Source organism: Cololabis saira, chromosome 19 (assembly GCF_033807715.1).
Source record: "Cololabis saira isolate AMF1-May2022 chromosome 19, fColSai1.1, whole genome shotgun sequence".
In the NCBI taxonomy this organism is placed as follows: Eukaryota; Metazoa; Chordata; class Actinopteri; order Beloniformes; family Belonidae; genus Cololabis; species Cololabis saira.
In genome coordinates, this window is record NC_084605.1 from 12,453,235 (window position 1) to 12,476,315 (window position 23,081).

Consider the following 23,081-nt stretch of genomic DNA (forward strand, 5'->3'; position numbering starts at 1 on the left):
AAAAGAAACAAGTTCAGCATGGCCTAATGACTGCTCAGTATGGGAAAGGTACCGCTTAGTTATCCGTGGCCATTTATAGCCCTTAATTACGTGCCTATTTTGTGACCTCTGAGTTCAACGGGCCAATTCCTGTGTGGACCCAAATCCTGATGAACAAAGGTGGAATGTGATGCCGTCTTTCCGCAGACAAGCTACGAAACCAAACGTTTCCCATCAATTTCATGGGAAAGTTCAGCTGAGTACTGACAGCGCATTGAACCTATTAGTGCATCACTGATTCTCTGCTGATGAAAATCGCAGGAAGGAGCAGTTACCAGAACTCTTATAGTGTTTGTGAGAGTCAGGTTATTCTATATAGATAGCACTGCTTATGTCTTGGATTATCTGCCTGCATTAGGGGATAACACTAGTTCTTTAGGACCCAGTTGATTCTTGTCATTGAGGCTGATATTTTCCACGTTCTGAGGGGAGGGGGTAAATCGGGGCTGTCAATCATAGTGAAAGTGGCCGGGGTGGGCAGGCCCCTCTGACACTTTGTACCGTCAGAGGGGGATATTTAACTTGGGACTGAGCTCCACTCGCTACAGACACGCTCACACGCAGTGTGCCTAAGCAAAGAAATGCTCCAGCGCCAAGTCTCTCAGACTCCTGAAGTAGGAGCGACTCTGTAGGAGCTTCAGTACCAGTTATCAAAGGAGTAAAGAGGCTCCCTCGGGAATTGACCGCTTGCACAGCAGCCTGGGCAATAAACGCACCAGATTATGGACTGCCTCTTCATGCAGCGACGTTGCGATCTGGAGCTTTTCTGAAAGGATTCAGCAATGCAACACTGAAGCCAACACTTCTGAACTCTGATCAACGCTTGCTGGCTTCATGCAGTTTGCAGGGTTGAAATGCACCGACACTGCAACTCATTGTAAAGCCTCGTTTTCTTCGTTTTTTTCTCTCTCATTGCATGCGCAGCCAAGAATCTATGTGGAGATAATACAACCTGAGACTTTTATTTAAAATAAAACTGACCTTCGATGTGGGACATCCTCTGGAGAAGATACATGTCTGTCATTTCATAAGCTCCTGGACATTTTTAATTGCACATAGACACTGCTGGACTACCACCAGAGACTGATTGCACAGACTTTTTTTTTTTTCTTCCTGCAGCTCGTGGACTTGTGCGCCCTGGAACTTTGTCAAACTTGAGAGCGTCAGGCAACTTTAAAAGAGACCACGTTTCTGAAAGCTGTGCGTAAAAATAACATTGGCCAAAGGTAGCCCACATTGCCGGGCGCGTGACATTTAAAACTTGGTGAAGTCCTCTTTTGTGTTGTCCCCTTTGCCTCTCGGGACACCTCCGGATCTATTCTGTATTTTAGAAAAACACTTCATTCCATGCTGCTCTCGCCTCTGCCGCTGTCATCAAGTGTAGACAGTCTGTCGTGGCTTCGAGTCCCCGGGGTAACCATGACAACCGGAAGAAACCCGAAGTGAATCCGAGGAGTGGGGTGAGACAGGAGAGAGACTTTGAATAGGCTCGAGTTGTTCCTTTTTCATGCATTTTTTTCTCTGATTTTTTTTTTTTTTTTTTTTTGCTGTAAATCAGAGACATATCTCCTGCTGCAGAGTTTGCATCAGCGCTTGCAATTGACAAAGTTGAAGGAGCCCCTTAAAAAAAGCAAAGCACTGCGCTCCATGTCATTCAAACCCAGCCTGGTCTATTAAAAGTATCGCCTTTGCTCGTGACTGAACTTCTACTATTTATGAAGTCCCGGGCTACTCACTGCAGACAACACTGTAACCGGGAAAAGAGCTGAATAATTTCCACGCTGCAGAAGAGCCGGTGCGCATTAACCAGGAGAATGATGGGCCTCTCGCAGACGCTGCTGGTGTACGCGCTCATGTGCGTGCACCTGGGGGTTTCCCAGCACTACCTTCGCCTCCGTCCATCACCCAGCGACCACCTCCCCGTCCCCGGCCTGAAGGAGGACCCCGACCCGGAGTACGACCCCCGGGAGCCGGACCTGGTGGAGAGGACTCTGAGGAAAAGACTGGGCAGTAACTTTGACCCCTACTTCATGTCCATCAGCTCGCCCATGCTGGTGAACCTCTCCGCGCCAGAAGTCCAGGTGAAGCTGCAGGGGGCCATGCCCAACGAGCTGAAGAACCTGGACCTCACAGCTACTCCCTATGGAAAGAGGTTAAAAATGGGCAAGAAAGCCCGGAGGAAATTCCTGCAGCTGCTGTGGGCCTACACGTACTGCCCTGTGGTGTACACCTGGAAGGATTTGGGCGTGAGATTCTGGCCCCGTTACATGAAGGAGGGAAACTGTTTCTCCGGGTCATCTTGCTCCTTCCCTCAAGGGATGTCGTGCAAACCCGCCAAGTCAATCAACAAGGTTTTCCTGCGGTGGTATTGTCAAGGCTTTTCCAAACCTAAATACTGTACGTGGATACAAGTGCAGTACCCGATCATCTCAGAGTGCAAGTGCTCGTGCTGAGCCTCTATAAGGAGGTATAGCGGATGTTGATGGAGGTGTGGACTGGAAATACGGTTTCTATTGCACTGTAAACTCTCTACAGAGGTGGGCACCATAGCAAATCTATTTTTTTATATAGCATTTTAAGTGAAATACCAACAATGTACATATTTAAGAAGAATGCAGCTATTTTTTCTAATTGAACCAGGACCATATTTTATTCTCAACCCTGAAACTTTTTTTTTCTCCGGGGGGAGAGGATGTGGTGGGGTACAGGAGCACTTCATAAGGAAGAGCTTTTTTTTTTTTTTTCTTTTTTTTTTGATATTTTGAAAACGGGATTCATAATATGCTACACTTCTCTAAGAGGTGATTTTTTTTTCTCAACTGAACATTGATACTGACTGTTATTTCATTGCATTGCTGCCTAGAGTTTTTGTATAATATTAATATCAATAATAATTAAATTGTAAAAAAAATGAAAAAAGTTGAGGTTAAAGATATATATATATATATATATATATATATATATATATATATATATATATATATATATATATATATATATATATATATATATAAAGGCGTGAACTCAGCTTTTTTGGAATACATAGTATTGTAGGAATAAATATGTATGTTTTATTTATTATTCTAACGATTTGTGAGTATAGTGCATAAGGAAAGAGAGTAGCAGAGTATACCAGAAAAAAATATGGAAGATGTTTACTTGAATATTTCTAAAAATGGCAAAAAATGAAAAAAAATAAAGAAATAAATAAGGTAAGACATATCAGTGTATATGTTATGGTTACACGTTTTAGCAATAAAGTCTATCTTTTCAACATGCATTACTGTCAAGCCATGTTGCTTACAACGAGTGTCTATATGAAGGGGGCGTGTATGCTGTGAAAAACATCATCTGAACAAGCTGTTTCAGTGAATCCCAAAATGTTGCTTTGCAAGAGAAGAGCTCAGTGCGCATGAGTAAATTCCACTGGTTTTCAGTGATTTATGGGGTTTCCTCGCAAAAGAATGTGTATATATCACGGAAGTGTTATTCCATCTATATATAACTATGTAATAACTCCTGAAAGTGATCCACGGTTTATGAAAAATAAGTTTGGATCATGTCAGTTTTTTTTTTCTTTCTCTTTTTTTCCGGCCCGCAGACGCTCAGGCTCCGGAGTGGAGTGGAGTTACTTAACTACACCGAGTCCAAGTCTCAGTGGCTCTGTGTGGACTGCCTGACGCTCCTCGCCGTCACAGTGATTTTAGAAAGGGCTGATTTACTACGCTGCGTAATGCGCAACGCATACCTCGAGCGACTCCTCAGAACTGGCATTCATTTGTCTGAGTCAGAGGGGAGAGAGAGGGGGAAAGAGAGAGGAGAGAGGCCAGGCGCATTCAGCCCCCTCTGTCTGTCTGCGCACACGCTGGCTTCAGGGAGCCGAGGTGTTAACACAATGCGTAAAATATGATTCAGACATTTCAAACAGTGTCAGATGATGAAACTGCAAAGTCGCCTGGGATCTGGAAGCTCCACACAACTTCCACTGAGGTATTTGTACAGAGGTGGACTGGAGCAGAGCGGCGCCTATTCAGGTCTGACCGCCCCGGAGAGAGAGAGAGAGGGAGAGAGGGAGAGGGAGAGAGAGAAAACACAAAGCCCATAAAACAACGGTCAACTGTTTTTGACGTTAGCAGACTATTAATTGGAGAGCTGGGGTATGCTGTCTGCAAGTTAAAGAGATATGGCCAATTAAACGCGCTTGGAGACGCGCAGGGAAATTAAGTCTTGTGAAATCAAAGCTGGGAGTCATTTTCTGTAAGCAGGGCTCTTTTTTTATGGTGTTTATATTATTCTTTAAATGCAATCAGCGACTTAAAAAGAGCTATGACTAAATGTCTGAGTGCTAAAAGCAGCTTGTGTAGTATTTCCAGTGAGCGCATCTTGTGTGCCTTCAAGTGATTTGGGTTTTTCTGCGGGCAGAGTTGGATTTGACACTTGCCGCCCGGTTATTGTGACAGAACCGCTGAGGGGATTTGCTAAGCAGAGGAGAAGGACGGCAGCATGCCAGCGGAGAATGAAGGGGGGAGGTGGGTGGGGGGGCTGCTTTCCTTACTGTCAGCTTCTTTCTTGATGATGTCTCGGGGTTTTTCGAAACTGCGTCTCTGACTCGACGGCGCCACTCAGCCGCCCCCTCTCGACTGCGCAGAATGAGGCACTTTGGGAAACAGTAACCCTTTCAGGCTCTGCCCGGAGAGTATTTTAGAAGCGTGTGAAAGGCAATACGCCGCCCCGGCTCCAGCCAGTTAGGTGCGCACCTTTCACAAGGAGATCCTTGCCAGCCAGTTCCATCCCTGCTGCCTCTCAAAGTGGGGTTCGGGGACCTCCAGCTGGTCCTTGAGAGAATTCCAGGGGGGGGGGGGGGGGGGTATCTGGCAAAATTGTGAACATGGAAATGTCAGCCAAGTCCTTAAATTTTATGGAAGTCCACATAACTTTAATCATGTAGCACTTAAATTATTGCCAACACCTGAGAAAGCAGCGTTCCTTTTTATTATTATATATATTTTGTTCTTTGACACAAGAATCCTCAAAGCGGATGCTGAGGAATGCTTGTCTTTATGTGTTTGAATCAAATAAAAAATATGAAGACATAAGGACATGAATAAACTCTTATAAGTCATCATTGTCTTGATGAAACTCAGCTTTCTGCTTGAAGTTATTCTAAGAACAGAAAAAGAATATGATGGAGTGATCTGATATGGTTGTAAATATGAACTCTGTCTTTTTTTCTGCCACCAAAGGGGAAAAAATGCTTGTCCTCAACTGCCTCGCCCTGTCTTCACTTCAAGCAAAACTGCTGCGACCTCTGAAAAAAATCTACACGTCCATTTATAAACAGATTTCAAACTTCATCACAATATTAACTTGGTGCACGATTGCGGTCCTCCTGGCTGCAGACGGGCTGTTGATTGAGATATTACGCTGGTAAAAAAACGAAGAAAAACCTCCCAATCAGCGGCATCAACCTCAACGTCAAATAGTATCCACAACAATGTCAAGACTCGGGTGGCCTTTACCCCGTCAGATGCTCGGCGTCATTATCATCCGTCACAGCCTGTCTGCACATTCATCTGCATACAAATGGGCACCCCACCACCACCACCACCACCACCACCACCAGCCCATGCATGATGATGAAATACTGTTTGAACGCTTCATACACATCCATGTGAATGGAGGATAAAGCACATATTTGCTGACAGCAGGGAGGGTTAAATAAAGGCCTGGAGACAATTAGGATGGGGATGAGGAGGAGGAGGAGGGGGGGGTTAGGTGGGAGGAGGGGGCATGCTCAGCGGTGAAGATGATGAGCCTCTGTCTCCTGATGATTGCTAATTATTATGATGGATTGGAGGCTGATTGGGAGTGACTGGGGAGGTGTGGGTGGTACAGGGTCTGCAGCGGCTGCCGCTCGATCACGCGTGAAAGACACATCTGTACCTGTGCATGTATGTCTCTCTCAGAGAGCGTAAGTCTGCAAGATCGCGCACAAAACTTGTGGACGGTGCGGTGGGCTGTGAGACAGACAGACAGAGACGGAGACAAGGGTCTGCAGCTGAGAGTAAGGTCCAAACCCCACAGTTGTAAAAGCCAGTGAGTCAGCACTGGTGAGGTTATTGATGATGACAGGGTTTTAGATTGAGCACTGGGGAAGGGAGGGCACGCACACACACACACACACACACACACACACACACACACACACACACACACACACACACACACACACACACACACACACACACACACACACGCACACACACACGCACACATACATACGAACAGAGTCACCGCAGATGATACCCAGCATTCCATCACACTACCACCAACCTCAGCCTGTGGTGTCTGGAGGTCTGTTTGTGTGTTCATGTACCTCAAGGCTTTGCTCATGATGGGATGTCACTGTGTCTGTACCATTATGTGTGTTGAGGAACTGTAGATACAGAGTCATATGTTTTTTTATGTTCACTTTTTACAAAACACAGAAGCCCGGACCACATATTAGCGTCATTCCCTTATGTTTGACATGTGCATTTGTGTTTTTAAATGTGGGTCTTGAGAGGGAATGTGTGCAAATATTCTCCCACATCATACTTCAGATTCAAGTCTAGTTGGTCATCTTAAATCAACTGTACTTCTCTGCAAGAGCAGACAAAGCTGAACTGCAGTCAGCAGCAGCGGACTCAGAATTCATAAGATGCCATGACATCAACGCAGAGGCCGTGTCCCCCGACTAACAACAGGTGACTGTGGTCAAATTACTGGTGATTGTAATTAAACTCCAGTTATTCCCACTGAGTTGTAGTTGCGATAATTAAACAGGCAGGTAGGAAATCTATGCAATGCCGCAAAGAATCAGAAGCACCTTGATCAGCCATAGGCTTGCAAAACTCGCTTGGCAGGTATAATGAAAATTATAAGAGCATTAGGAGCAACATATGTTGCCAAGTGAGGTTTTCCTATTTAAAAACAAAATGAAAGGACAGTTGACAATGCCCGCTGGTTTCTGCACAGACGCCATGCTTGTCATCCCAATTTACCAATCTAATCGCATCTGCCATATCTGTGTCTGCTATTTTACACTGTAAATCTCTCGATATACGCTCTTGTAAAGTTATAACCAGTGAAACTGACTATTTTGTGAACTCTCAGCTCCAAGGAAACGGACAGCACTCGAAAGCATGTGGCAGGAACCTGGTTGTCCCATGTGCTCTTGCTCTGCTCCCATTTTAATGAGGCATAGTGTCAGAGTCACCTTTCCTGAATCATGCTGGTTGAATACTCAGTTTAACTCTTGTTAGATGTAACAGATATAGTATGCCCAAAATAAGGCCTAAAAATAGATCCGTGGGCAGTGCGGTGCTCTCACTGATGGGAACAGTGCATATTCTGAGCTCTGTTTCCATGGTTACTTCTCCGATTGCCAACACGTGTCTCAAATTCAGAAAATAGTACTGTTACATCAGTGGCTGTGTTTTTCTCCCATTAACACTTGTCTAGTTCTACTTTTTTTCCTCCCTCATCGCTCACGTTGAGACGACATGGTACTTAGAGAGTGAAACCAACTCACAGCTGCACGACACACACTTTATTGTCTGTAACACACATCCACGCGCAGCAGCCTCATGATGGACATCAGCGTCGGACAGCACTCATCACCTGCCTACACAAACACTTGGTGCACCTGATAAATAATCGCTCTCTGGTCATGATAACAACACACGTGTTTAACTTGATTACTTAACTCCTCAACTTGATTATATATACACACTCCTGCTTTCCACTAATTAGAATCTATATTCTCCATATCCATCTCCTCAGCTAGCTGATTGCTGCTGTACCCCCAAGGAGCACGCACACACACACACACACACACACACACACACACACACACACACACACACACACACACACACACACACACGCACAACCCTCCCCCCACAGTCTGTCCAGTTGCTGTCTCCCAGTACCCTGCTGTGCGCCTAGATGGCATGCTGAGAATGTTTACTTTCACCACAGTGTGTATTTACAGAGTCTAATAGTTTTTTAGGCCGCAATGGCGCCTGACTCCGTAGCATGTGTACAACCTACCTACTCCCTCCGACTTCCAAATACTCACCCACACACACACACACAGAAAACATATATCGGCCCGACTGAACAACAAATCAGAGTTCTGGTATTTGGGGTCTGGCGGTGGCGTGAGCTCCATTGCATCCAGGTGACATGCGGAGGCAGCGGCAGCAGCATCAGAGTGTGATGCTGCCTCCTCTTTGACTGGGATGAATGGAGACGAGGCTAAGAATAAGCCAAATGAGAGTATGACAGCTATGAGAAAGTGAATGAATTCACCGAGTGCTTGCATGAATGGATACATGATGTCTTGAATGGTTGCGTGTGATATGGTGTGACTAAAAAGATTCCTGAATAGTGTGGAGAGTTCGTGTGAAAGAAAACGGCTGAGTGCAATGAATGAGTGTACCTGGCATGAGCAGACAGAACGGATAACGGCGCCTGAGATGGCAAATTCTGCAAGATACAGAACCACTGGGTTTAACAATATATTTGTACTTATATGAGGCCAAACAATGACTGATTTCCAACAGATTAATGAGGCAATTGGACTTATTGCACAGTTTTTTTTAAAGGATATTTAATGCAGATTGTTGATTGTCACTTGTTTTATTTTTTAAACAATTTGATTTAATCATTGATAGACATGGTGTACGTCAATGTGTATCGCTTTTCAACTTTAAACCTTTGTGTTAGGGCTGTTCGACTTTGCCCAAAAAATAAAATTTAGATTTTTTTCTCTCAAAATCCGATTTTCGATTACGATTACGATTATTTTGTGAATTGACAAAAGGCAAAGAAATTATTTCAAATATGCTGTTTTTTTATTGAACATTTGCCCCATTGGGCTTTAAGTGCAAACTTTGCTCTTATTAAACCAAAAATGAATGAATAAAGTGCAAAACTCTGTAAAATAAGTTGAAAAAAAGTTTAAAAAAATATAATAAAATATAAAGTTTTATCTCTGGAAAAAAAAATCAGCAAATCAGCACTTGCAAACATACAGTAAGTTATATTTCCAATTAAATAAAACAAGACATTTTCTAATTAAACTAAACTGGGTCTTTGCATGCTAAATAATAATGCAACCCATGAAGGAGGTAGAGGTGTGTAATGTCAGTCATTACATTTGCTATTCACATTTGCAAGTTTTTTGCAAGGAACACGAACCGGTCTACCGCATCTGGCTTGAGGGATGCCCGGTGGCATGTTACAACGCCCCCTCCTACACTAAAGAGCCTCTCCGATGGGGCACTTGTCGCAGGTATTGAGACGTATTTCCATCAGTCATTAATATGGTATCAATCATTAATATGTGTGCAGACAAGGTTAAAAAAAAAAAAAAAAAAAAAAAAAAATTTAAAAAGTGAAAAATCGATTTTACGATTTTCACGTTTTAACATCATTCTAATTACATAATCGCGATTACGATTTAAAATCGATTAATCGAACAGCCCTACTTTAAACCTTTATGTGTTGTATTTTAATGCTAAAATCCTTTTTTTATATCCATGAACTTTCATTTGGATGGTAACAGAGAGACTAGAGGTCAACACTGGGGTCACTTACCTCAGGAGATCCTGTTTTCACTTCAGTGTGAAACCGGAGAAAAGTTCATACCGGGGCGCCCTCCGTGTAGTGTAACCGGTTGAGCAGTGCACCACCATGTAAGGATACTTAATACTTCATAGAAAAAATAAATAGTAACATTAATAATAATCATATCTAGGGGCTCTCTCAGTCACTACAGAAGAAACCTGTCAGCAGTGACATGACTGGCCTATTGTAATCCTTTTGTAATCAAGTAGCGTAACACGTTCTAATTAAGACCACCAGACCAGAATAAAGTACATACTCTGTTCATCACTTTGTGCCAATATTTGATCAGATGACAACGAACAAAATTCAAATAAGTTTCAGTATCCACACGGGATCATCTTGTGAAAAGTGTCAGGAATCCGGTTAAAATCCTCACATTTCTGATCACAATCAAAACTACTCTCAATCATACTACTAATACACCCTAATTTTGTCAAAATGGAGATTTGGAAGACACCCAGATTGAGTTTTACTTCCAGAAAATGTTCCAGTATGAAATTGACCAGTGGGATTTAGGGTACTACCACGCTGGTCACCATGCTAGTGTTTACTTTCAGTTTCCAAACAGGATTAGTGTTCAAGAATGTTACAACATGGGACAAGCGACTCTGAAGAGAGAGAGAGACTTTGTGGTTATGGAAAATAGACACCAGATGCCGCGCTATCGCATCTTCAGAGCTCTTTGGAGCAAACGCTTGCCATAAATTTAGGAGGGACAACAACTTTTTAACAGTTATTCCTCTTACAAAACCTTTAGATTCAACATTTAGAGCCAGTTCTGGTGAAAATTTATTTATATGTTGTCAGCACAATTAAGAAATATAACAAAAAAAGAGTGTATGTGTGTGTATGTATGTATGTGTACTTGTATGTTTGTGTGTATATGTATATTATGTACGTACAGTATGTATGTGTGTGCGTGTGTGTGTGTGTGTGTGTGTGTATGTATATATTTATATATAATTAAGAAAAGAGTAATGTAAAAATAAGAAGGACATAAATAAATATTGTTAATATTTTATGGAGAAGGGGCGGGATTAAATAAATTATACTTCTTCCCACCCCTTTTCGGACATGCAAGTGAAATTACTGTGCTGTTTTTTTGTTTTATGCTGTTTTTTTGTTTTATTTTGTTTTGTTTTGTAAAATTGTCTTGATCGGCCATTTTGTATTATTATTTCTGTTTTACTTGTTCATATTTACGTTATATATCATTTGCATGTTCGGAATAAATCACTAACTAACTAAAAATGCCTCAAAACAACATCAAAATATGATATAAGTGGTACAGATACATGAATGTTTATCAAACTGAAACCTCCTCAGATAACCACCATTGATAAGGTGGTGCACTTGATCCCACTGATAGGATGAAAAAGCCATTAAAAGTGGAGTCTGAGACATTCAGGGCTAATTCTTTTATTTCCTTTCAGCCAGAGACGCGAGGGAAAGCAAACAGGTGAACATAATTGGCTGTGTGTCTCCTCTGAGCTGCAGTGTGTGACTTGGGGCTGTTGAACCTGATGTCCTGACGCCTGCCTGTCTGTCGTTATTCAGCTGAGGTGGTCTATTCAGAGTGAGGGACCAAGGGGACACACAACCTATTGGCTGTAGGCGTGTGTGCGTATCTTTATGTGTGTGTCTGTGTGCGCTCAAGGGGGAGGGAGGAGGCCGTGTGAGCGGCAGAGAATGCCTGGTGATGGGTTACCAAAAACAGAGCGCCAGGGGACAATAGGACCCAGGACATTCCTGACATAACCCCAACACACCGGGAAAGAAGTGGGGGGTGGGGGGGGGGGGGGGATTTATTGGTGTCAACGGCCCCTTGCCCCGAGAGGAGTAACGGGTGTCTCTTTTGTCCCCTCTGGCGTTTGAGATGGATTGAATTGAGACACCTTGCACTGATAGGACCCCTCTAAGCACATACATACATAATCGCCCTTTGAAAAAAAGAACCACCAATTAGGGAATAGACATAAATGGTTTCAGTGGTGTCGACTAAAGAAGAGGCAGATTTTTCAGTCTGTGAATCACTGTGAGTGCGGTTGTTTGCATGCCCGCATGGACTTCTCAAAAGGATCTGAATGTGTAAAGACGGGGCCAAATAGGATGCTTTTCAGCCCATGGCGCACAAGGGTTGACCCCATGGGAACCCTGGTATGAACTTGTTTGAACCAGAGAGCATTGAGTCGTATTTCAGTATGGTTCACGTTACATTGAAAAAGACAATAAACGATGTATTGGAATACTCTAGTAATTTGCTGGACAGTTGTTAATTCAGAGTCCCGTAATGTTCCCCATGACTTAGCATGAGCTACTCATAAAATGTTATAAGTTGTGGTTGTGTAAAATAGCAGACTAAGCATCAATCTGATGTTGTGTCTTGCTATACCTAAAACTGAATACATTTCTCAGGAAATGTCTGAGTCTCGTCAATCATTACGTCCAACCAATATTATCAAACTGGTGAGAAGAAACAGAATTTGAAATGGGAGGGTTTAAATGACTTTGCAATCAATTACCCACCTTGCTGTACAGCTTCTGCAAACCATATTCAAGGTATTCATATTCAGTTAACATCAGCACCAAAGTGAAAAACAGCTATAGCTAAAGATTTTGACGTACATAATATCAATGTATCTTGTGATACTGGTTTCCTGAAACTGCCAGAGTTCATTAGGAATCCCCATATCTCATTTGAGAGCCCTTTCATCCCAACAGACCCTCAGAATCAGTGTTACATTGTTTCTGTGCAAGTCTAGATGTTAATATCACTTATTCCTGACTCCCCGGATGAAGCCTCAATCAGTTCACGTCTACCTTGACCTGCCTTGCAAAGATATAGCAGGTGGAGGAACAGGCCAAGCTAGACTAACACTGTCATCTAGTGGCCAGAGTATTGTTTTATCTGTTTCTGTAAAATGCCTTGAATTTATTCTGGTAAAGCTGTGTGGCCATATTGCAATGATCTATGATAAACTGACTCCTCAGAGGCTTCAGAACAGCATAAGGTTTGTCTTAACTTTATGGTCACACACGCACAAAAAACAAAAATCATAAGTGTCTTAAGGGAAATTGTAACAATAATATCCCGTGATTGGGTTTGTTGTTTGTTTCCTCATGCCCTTTCAAGCTGGTTAAAAAACATTTTAGCAAGAAGTCAGAATGAAATGTTGGCGAGATTTGTATTTGCAAATATGAATAATTCAGAACAGCATGCACGAAAGCAGCTACACACTTGAGGCATCCGCAGCATTGTTTTTAAATGTGCAGGTTTAATAAAGCGAAACGCCTTGCATGAAGACAAGATAACGCTAACCTAACTAGTTTCGGTGAAATTGAAACATCATCTCTGGGTCTCCAGGGGTCTCCTCATCCCCCCACCGACCACACCACAGCAACAAAGCCACATGGGAACACATTTTGGACCAACGATTGTATCTGACCGTGGGACTGATACCAGGCTGCACTTACTGTGCATGTATCACAGGACCTGATGGAAGTATAGCTCCTCTACGTTCAGAAATAACTGGACAATGTCAGAGTTTTTATAGTTTTGCTTTCATGCCCCACCATCGTAGATCTGAAATAAAACAACCAAGATGTGATCAAAGTATAGACTTTCAGCTTTCATTCAAGAAGTTTCCCAAAACTATTGCATACAGCTATCTTAAAAAGTAGGGTTGCCACCCGTCCCGTAAAATACGGAATTGTCCTTTATTTGAGAAAAAAATGTTGCGTCCCGTATTGAACTAATACAGGACACGATTTGTGCCGTATTTTCATTAATTTTTACACCATATTCTAGTTGAATTATTGAAATAAATTAACTTTTACACCATATTCTAGTTGAATTATTGAAATAAATTAACTTTTACACCATATTCTAGTTGAATTATTGAAATAAATTAACTTTTACACCATATTCTAGTTGAATTATTGAAATAAATTAACTTTTACACCATATTCTTCACCTGTAGGCTATATTATACATCTGGGCTGATGTGGACATACAAAGCATAGTTGCTAGTATGGTTGTCTGTCTGTACAGTCATGCAAGTTCAATGCTATTAAAGCACTTTAAACTTTAAATCAAAGCATTTTGTTTTTTCATATAAAATAAACACATTTTTATTCAGTTTAGAAGTTTTGGGGCTTTTTTTTTTTGGCTCCTGCGCTGCTGAAATCAGGGCGTCCCTTATTTCTATTTCTGAAAGGTGGCAACCCTATTAAAGAGGGTTCCTCCATTTTGAAAGGAAATATTTATACTAAGCTACATAGTTGCAAATATAAACATATTTTTTCAAGACTTGGATGGAACTCTGGCCCATGGACATCCCTGAACTGTGAGTTGCCTCTCTAATGATGCTTTTTCGGGTCTCCACTGCAGCCACATTTAGTCGCCGCTTGTTTGAGAGCCTTTCTGCCTTCAGTTTTGTCTTCAGCAACTGGAAATCGTGGGTAGACTCCTGGGTTGAGCTCAGGTTGTTGACTAGGCCACCGTAAAATATTTTAACCCTTTAAACTGCCCTCTTGTTCTTGAATGTTAGCAGTGGTTTGCACCTTGTTGTAGACCCTTCACATTTACATCTCTGAAATGTAAATATGTCTTGATTGTATATTTTGACAGTGAAACACTTATCCTCTCCAAAGTATTCCTGACTTGTGCTGATGCTGTGAAGGGATTTTCCTGATCAAAGAGAGAACTCTGCCAGATCATCCACTTTAGCTGTGTATGGTGGTCTTCCATGCCTTTTGATTTTGTTGAGATTTTGTTTCTCTCTTTCCAAGAATGTACCAAACTGATGAGTTGGCCAAACCTAAGGTTTTTCTTTCTATCTCTCGATTGATTGGATTGATTGATTGATTGATTGATAGAATATAAATATAGATATAAACATTTAGATGGATCCACAGTGCCGTTCTAATATTGAGGCTGCTGGAAGGACCAAAGAGATTTGTCTTTGATTTCAAAGGGAAAAATAGGAGCATTAGTGGTTTTGTCTTAATTGGAACGCTAGAGGACATGAAATAGCACACATTTGATCAGAATCAACTTGTAAGGGGAACCCTATTGCTTCCCAAATCACTCAATTACAACTAATTCAAAAAGCAACCCTGTACGCCTTGCGTGGCTTTATTGTGTCTGCACAATTTATTAGTTAATCAGCAAGACATTGCCAGATTCTGCTGCTCATGAATATCAGGGGGGTATGAGAACCAGAGCACGAGCTTTCATTAGACAGTTTCGACTCTTTCAGTCTCTCGACATCGTCAGAACACACAAAGAGTTCAAATGGGAACTCCCAAGCGCTTCCAGCTGGCAACACTTTGGGATAATGATGCTGGATTCCACACAAATGACGGGTCTAAATACCACCAAAGAGGCACCTGAACCCCCTTTTTTAATGCGCAGACATGCATACATGTACGTTAAAGCACACATAGTCATTCCCAAGCAATAATGTTTCCTCAGCGGGTTACAGTTTTTCACTATTGCTTAAACACATTTCACGATACTGCCCTCACTTTTCACAAAACTCTAAACACAAAACACTTTTCTAAAGCTACGTACACTAAACCTCACAGTTTCTTTTCAAAACCAACCCATCACACCAAAACAGATGCCCATATGCTCAAAAACCAACCCATCACACCAAAACAGATGCTCATATGCTCAAAAACCAACCCATCACACCAAAACAGTTGCTCATATGCACAAAAACCAACCCATCACACCAAAACAGTTGCTCATATGCTCAAAAGCAAACTCTGACACCAAAATACCACTCAAGGCCTGTGAAAATGTAAACACTACTGAGCATCATTAACCACATTACCAAAAAAATTTAAAACACAATGTTCACAGTGTGAGACTGTTCTTTTTACAGTTTCACAACTGCCAGGATGCATTTGAGCAACCCTTATTTATTCTCAAATATGTTTTGGGCATTTTCTATAGATTTGTGCATTTCATGGGAATAGTTACATAATGAAGAAAATGCAGTAATATCACAACTCAATGCAAAAATTTGTACCGTAAACTCCATAGAGGATCCATTACACACAATAGATACAGTACAGTAACAATTGAGAACACAATGTTCAGGGTGGTATTTCTTTTACTACAGTACGTTTGAAAATTGACACAGTATGTTGTATGTTGACACCGAAACAACGCCAAACAACGTGGGAAGAATGCCCTGGCATGCCGCACCCAGCCTTGGAACGCCTGCACAGTCACATCATCACAGGCCAGGTCCATAGCCCTGAGAAGGTTCTCTCTGGTGTAAGGTTGGCGGTCATAGACCTTCCACCGCCATGATGAGAAGAACTCCTCTATTGGGTTTATAATAATAATAATAATAATGATTGGATTTATATAGCGCCCTTCTAGGCACCCAGAGCGCTTTTACAGAAATCATTATTCATTCATACACATTCTCTCCGGTGGTGGTAAACTACATTGTAGCCACAGCTGCCCTGGGGCAGACTGACGGAAGCGTGGCTGCCATATCGGGCCTAACGGCCCCTCCGACCACCACCAACATTCATACAGATTCATACACATTCACACGAGGCAAGGACACTACGACAGCAAACTGGGACAGAACGGGATTCGAACCGCCGACCTTCCAATCATTGGACGACCCGCTCTACCACCTGAGCTACTGCCGCCCCGTTTAGGAACGGAGAGTAGGGTGGCAGACATACACTAATGAATTGCTGATTGATGTTACAGTTTTTCACAATTGTTTAAACACATTTCCTGATAGACTACCTCACTTTCTCAAAACTCTAAACACAAATTACAAAACTCACACACAAAATGCAAAATCCTACACTTCTCTTGCAAAAGCACACTCTACCCTCAAAACAGTGTTACAGTAACTCTTCACTAAATGGTATTTCCTTCTCAAATGCCAAACACATCTGACACGAACTCCTCTTCTCCTGTCTTGATCATCTATTTTTGTTTTTGAGGCTTCAGCAAACTGCACTGACTTATATAGGTGTGGTCACATCATTTGCAATAGGTGTTTTCAATTATGAGTAGTTGTGTTTACTGATTGACACCAGGTATGTTCATTGTGTTCAAGTTTTGCTGATTGTGGGTAGCATTTTGCATCACATGAGCTTCACAATGGATATTGGAGCAGAGTTATATGCAAAATGTGTTTTAGCACGGTAAAATGTGTTTAGAGTTTTGAGAAAAAGGGGATGGGTTTTGTGAAAAGTGTCTACAGGTGAATTGTGTTTGTGGTTGTGGCAAAAGGGGGGTAGTTTTACTAAATGTGTTTAGGCAACTGGTCATTTGGTTTAGAGTACTGGGTTTTGTGTTTTGGCAATAGAGAAAAACTGTAATCACACTTGCGCTATACACACCAAGCGGGAAAGCCAATATCCCGCCTTTGCTCTTGACAGTCAGTGAGCTGTCAAATACAAGCGGCAAACCTCAAAGTAATCCCACATCAAATCAACAGCATACCCCCCACCCCCCCTCCACACACACACGAACTCAGGCCAGCACACATCCGAGAGCCTTCAGGAGTGCAGATTAGGTTACCGCAGATTCCTCAACGCGGCCCCGAGGTATCCTCAAACACTCTGTGGTTGGGTCATCAAGATGGAGCTGGGAAGAGACCACCTTCAGTGGTGCGGTGTCAACCTGACAAATGAGACAATAATTCTGTTGGAACACAACTACTGATAGCTCTGTTTCTTCAGTGTGAGTGACACAATCTCCATCAACATCTCCTTCGTTCCCACTCTGGCTTTGGGAGTTTGAATAGAAGTAGCAGCTGAGTAGACTCTTTTATCGGATGTATATGATAATGCCAAGATGCCATCTTGACTTAAGATGCGCTGGCAGACAGAAAGTAAACATGTGGGATCCCTCAAGTGGGTGTTGTTATAAAACAGGAGTAAGCTAAGATGGGCTCAAGCTGTTTATTTTTACATACTGTAAGATATCCGTATCCTTCTAAGTATTCAAAGTGCTCTCTATGTGTTACTTAACCAAAAACGAATCTTCGTCCAGCCTTATCTCCACTGCCACACTCCAACCAGCTCGTCCTCTACTCAATTTTTTAACCAATCCAGTAAAATTACGTGAACATGTAATATGGCCCTGTATTTTGATATGCACTTCATTAACGGTGTCCTTTCCATGGATGACACCATGGGTATGCAAGGACTGACCGGGGCATTGACACAAGGCTCTGTTAGGGTACACAGCAGTGACATGATAACGTCATTAGGGCTGGGCGATATGGACCAAAAGTCATATCTCGATATTTTCTAGCTGAATGGCGATACTCGATATATATCGATATTTTTTCTGTGACATAATTGGGGTTTCCCCCAAAGCATTATAGCATAGCATCTCTGTTAGCTTCATTTTTTTCTGAGGCAAACCCTTAAAAAAACAGTCAGTTTTAATACAAAGCCTCGTGCCAAATGTCACACAGGTACATTTATTAACAGAGGTCTGCACAATATCAAAATGTATAAAACAAATGAAATAAAAATAAACTGCCTGCATATATAGAATAAAAATGCTTCTTGAATAAAATAAAACAAATATCCCTTTCCTGCATAATTAATTTAAAATACACTGTGGAATTAATAAAATGTAGTCAGTAACAGGCAGACTTTTCCACTTAGGTTGACAGTTATTGCAAATAACAAAACATTTTTGCAAATCTCAAATAAAACATTCAAGTCAATTTGTCATAAAATACAGTAAGCTATATCAAAATCATAAAAAAAATAATAGCTATATCGATATAAACGATATTGTCTCGTACCATATTGCATTTGAAAATATATCGACATATATTAAAATCTCGATATATTGCCCAGCCCTAATTTAAAGCAATAAATAGATAGAGGAGTAGATGGAAGTCACTGATGTTGAGACAAAACGGTACCTAACAATGCATGTGTGTTTCACCGCAAACCAGGATTCTGACACCTTAAACTATAAGTTGAAGGAGGGACATCGGAGACTGGTCGAGCAAAGATCCAGAAATACATCCAGAAGACGATCAGCAATGATGAACTGCTGAGTGAATTTCTCATGCAGCAGGAATCCCTTGAAGAAGGAGAGAAGAAGGAAGAAGGAGGAGTTATTATGGAAGAGGAAGCTCCTGCATGGCATGTACCATTGGCAGAGTGGAAATGTGGCTGATATTGACAAGTCCTGAAAGTGACAAGATAAGTTTGTACAGAAATGATAAAGATAGCACTGAGACTAACTGTAGAAGCACAATAGCAGAAGAGGACGGGGTCTGTACCATACCAGACAAGACCCCAGGTCCAGACTGCACAAAGATACCTCCAAATTCAAGTCATCCCATAATCGCAGTTTGTAAGATGCAGAGCTAGAATAGTAGGGACATAAAATCACCACCTGCAAGGAGGGTGGGGAATGGATTGGCGGGAATCCTGTAGGATTTCAAAATCAGGACTGACAAACTGGTCACGGCAGTGGACATCAACAATATCTAGAATATCTAGAAGAAAGTGGTGGTGATGTAGCAATCCAAGATTACACCAACACTTAGAAGAAAGAAGGGGGGAGAAATACCAAATGTTGAAAAAGGACAATACTTGGAAAACTTCTGATCAAGCCCCAAATATCATTCAGATGTCTTTAAGAAAATGTTTGCAAAATAATTTGCCGCAACTGAATTTTCTTCCAATTTAGCTACAACATCATGGTTTCAACATGGCTGCGTTAAAATTAGTAGATTTAGTTTGATAATTTTTTAAGATACCGATGTGTAAAAAACTAAACATTGGTTATAACAACTGTAGGAACTGAATCATAACTTTATCGAATTAATGAGACACTTAGCTTATGTGATCTCCTTAGTTGGCCAGTTTCCTTGAAAATACATTTTGTTGTACAATTTATAGATGCTTTAAACTATTATTTAAACACATATGTTGCCTTATATCTTAAAAAAAACATTAATTTGTGTCTGTATTTGCGATACAGGCAGCAGGAAGTTCTAACAATGTACATTATATTCCTTCTCATTACCATTTACCACTGTGTCATTCTTCAAGGAGTTTAGGACTTATGGAGGAACATGCATAAAAATATCATAATTTATCATTTCAGGTTATTTCAGCCAGAAGTTACAAATCTCTTTGACTCTTGAAACGCATCTGCAAACTAATAACCTTAATGACAGCTACACTGACTTATGTTGCTCTAGTTTTCGTACCTCAACGGTGCGATGACTCACTTCCAGTGCTCAGCAGCACATGAAACATCATCTTGTCAATAACACTTATGCTGTTCTTGCTATGACATGCATAATTTTCTGGATTTTTGTGTTAACTAGGTTTTAAAATAATTTCGTTTGCTGTAGTTTTGGTAAGAAGTCTTAATAATAGGATTTATAATAGCTTATAATCAGTACTCGAGTTGTAAAAAAAAATCAGGGGGGATGGTGGATTTTATCATATGGGGACAGATAATTTGTGCTGATTACAAATAATATAATATATTATAAATAATAGCAGTGACCAAAACACCTGCAGAAATACTGCAGGAATGACATAGCAGCAGTTAAATGCAGCCTTCTGTAAGCTTTAAATATCCACTGGGCTTACATCAAATACATCAAAACACAACAATAAAAAACAGTTTTCTGAACTTATCAATATGACTCTGTCCTTCACAGGATAAGTAAAATGGATCACTGCAAAAACTTAAAATCTTAACAAGAATAGTCTTATTTCTAGTTAAAATGTCTCATTTTAGTAAAAAAGATCTTATTATACTTAAAACAAGACTCATCACTGGAAAAAACAACAATTTTTAACCTGTTTCAAGTAGATTTTCACTTGAAATAAGTAGAAAAATCTGCCAGTGGAACAAGATTTGTTTTCTTGTAATAAGAAGATAAATCTTGTCCCACTGGAAGATTTTCCTACTTATTTAAAGTGAAAATTTACTTGAAACAGGTGAAAATTGTCAAATAAGTTATTTTTCTGGTGTTATTTTTCTGGTGATGACTGTAAATGTTGAAATAGCAGTAAAACCACATTCATTGATGAAATGACATAAGGGATGGAAAGGGGGGATGGCAGTTTTACAGGGGGGATGATTTGGACCGTTTTTATTTCAGGGGGGGATGCCATCCCCCCTCATCCCCCCTCAACTCCAGTATTGCTTATATTTAGGACAATAACAACAAATTGTAGTAACCAACTGGTGGGGTACAGGCTAGAATTACAGACGAATGAGCAATACATTTGTTTCACCACAAGAGGGAGACATGTCTCCACTGAAATGCATTGCTGTGGCGGGAGGGGTTCCCTCTGACAAGGTAAGCATCTATTGCGTTCAACCTTAAGGGTGCCAAAAATTGAAGCGAGGGAAAAAGCCGGATGCTGACATTTTCTTGTGGGTGTGCGCCGCAGGGAATCTAGCTCGGAGACCCCCGGGCTCCGGACAGACAGCTGAGGGTTGTTTTACAGACACAGTCAGCAGACTGATCCAAGTGCAACAACTCTAAAGGACCGAGGAGGGCTCCCCGTTTGAATCTCATCTGACAGCAAGTGAGTGTGTTGCCTGTTAGTCTCTTTTCTTTCATTCTGTCTTTAGACCAGTCTCTCTTACTTGTGACTGAGGACATAATGGATTCGTAGCTGCTTGAAGCTCCTTTTAATTCAGAGAGATGCGTCAGATTTGGCCCTCTAGGAAAATTCATGGACAAGGACTTGATGACCGAAACATAGTAGAGCTAGTTGTTATTTTTAAGGGCATCTTCTGTGTGTTTTGAGCTTCTTCACTCACTGCTTTTCCTTGTGAAGTTAAAGTTAGGCAATTAAATTCAAAACATCTGAAGAGTAGCCTAAAAATAAATGTTTCTACAACGCACTGCCATTCTCTTTTTTCATTTTTTTGCAAAAAAATAAGAAAAAAAATCTTCCCACTCTGAGATGTCGATATTTTAGGGTCTGATTCACGAGGAAACAGACAAAAATTGTGAAATTATACAAAATAAAGTAACTATAGAGAGTTAAATGAGCAAAATTGGCAAAATAAATGGCCTGAGACCGGAAGTTGGAAAAAATTAAGCCTATTAAACAAAGCTAAAAATCTTAATTTTATCAAACTCTGTTTGATATTGATACATATAGATTTCATGTCATTGGCCAACTGTGGTTTTCTTCCTTTTTCCTCCCGTCCTGTCCGATGACGTCGTTAATTGGTGATTGACTGCAGGTGTGTGGAGCCACGCGGGTGTACAGGCATCGCATCCGTGCAGATGTTGAGCTGCTTATTAGTCTTAATGAACCGCTGGTTTGACGGTATGGCTCAGCTATGATGTTTTGATATTACCTGTTGAAATAAAGGAATTATATTTTATACTACATAATTATACCACACCGGTGCTGCCGGGCTTGGTGTGTTATTGCAGGCTGCACCTGCGACAACACACGGAGCAACCGCAAGCTGTCGCCTACAAATGAATGGGAATTATAAAGTGGAGTGCGGCCGTCTGCGCGGTTCTGCTGGGCTGGTTTTACACATGTAGCACATTCTGTACGCATTCACTAGACTAACTCTGGCGGTCAGATGTGATTTACAGACACAGGAAAAACCAATAAACACGCGACTGCCTGTGACAAAAGTCACCACGTGTGTTCTTTGGCTTTTTTTTGTTTAAACAACATTGCAAAGATGCGTAGCCTATCATTATTGGGGTTTTCACTTAATTTCTAGGGAGAACGGAAAAAGCTGTGATCAAGAGAGCTCTCCATTGCGCTTTTACGCACACTTCGCCCCGACGACCTACATAAAGCAGCACTCATTCATCATGATAAACCAAAATGCTCTTTAACTGGCATACCGAGAGAGGGGTATAAAACCATATGTATGCTGCTAATGAGTTAATGTGATGCCGTCATGGCCGAGGGCGCAAGGCCACATTTTCCTCGCCACACCAAACCTCTCCTGCGCTAACGCACAACAGACCGTCCTCAGCATGCAACTGCGAACAAGTATAAGCATTCAATTTGATGTTATTTTTATATTTACATCTTAATAATGGCCAGCTCCGTCACCAAAAACGCTAACATTGTTTGTTGTTGACGCACACTAATAAACCCGACATGTGCTCGCCTGTTATTGGGATTAATAAGTTATAACACTGCATCTGCCTTTTGTTTTCTGGGAGCCCCGCAGCCCCGCTAAGCCTCCTCCGTTTCAACAGGTTCAACTGAATGCTCATTACGACCTACATATGGCTGCCTGTGAACGCAGCGCGTCCTGCAGCCTTTGGAGCCGGCAGCATTTAACAATGAGTCAGTAAAGCGGCGGAGGTATTTGTTGTAAAGTG

General features: G+C 41.4%; 2 protein-coding genes across 2 annotated transcripts in view; both read left to right on the forward strand.

Annotated features, from left to right (window-relative positions):
• The first annotated feature begins 602 nt into the window (after positions 1 to 602).
• nog2 (noggin 2) lies at positions 603 to 2,962 on the forward strand. The gene has a single exon (XM_061707969.1). It carries the CDS (start codon positions 1,854 to 1,856, stop codon positions 2,490 to 2,492), a length of 639 nt encoding a protein of 212 aa, XP_061563953.1. The 5' UTR covers positions 603 to 1,853; the 3' UTR covers positions 2,493 to 2,962.
• Positions 2,963 to 4,542: 1,580 nt separating this feature from the next.
• The window catches only part of ntn2 (netrin 2), a 62,727-nt gene continuing 44,188 nt past the window's right edge, over positions 4,543 to 23,081 (forward strand). The window contains 2 exon segments of the mRNA XM_061708102.1: positions 4,543 to 4,568; positions 6,006 to 6,103. Of these exon segments, the coding sequence (XP_061564086.1) occupies positions 4,543 to 4,568; positions 6,006 to 6,103 (124 nt within the window).

Bases quoted from the DNA above. Each gene is read 5' to 3' on its own strand.
- nog2 (XM_061707969.1), top strand. From the start codon at position 1,854: ATGATGGGCCTCTCGCAGACGCTGCTGGTGTACGCGCTCATGTGCGTG.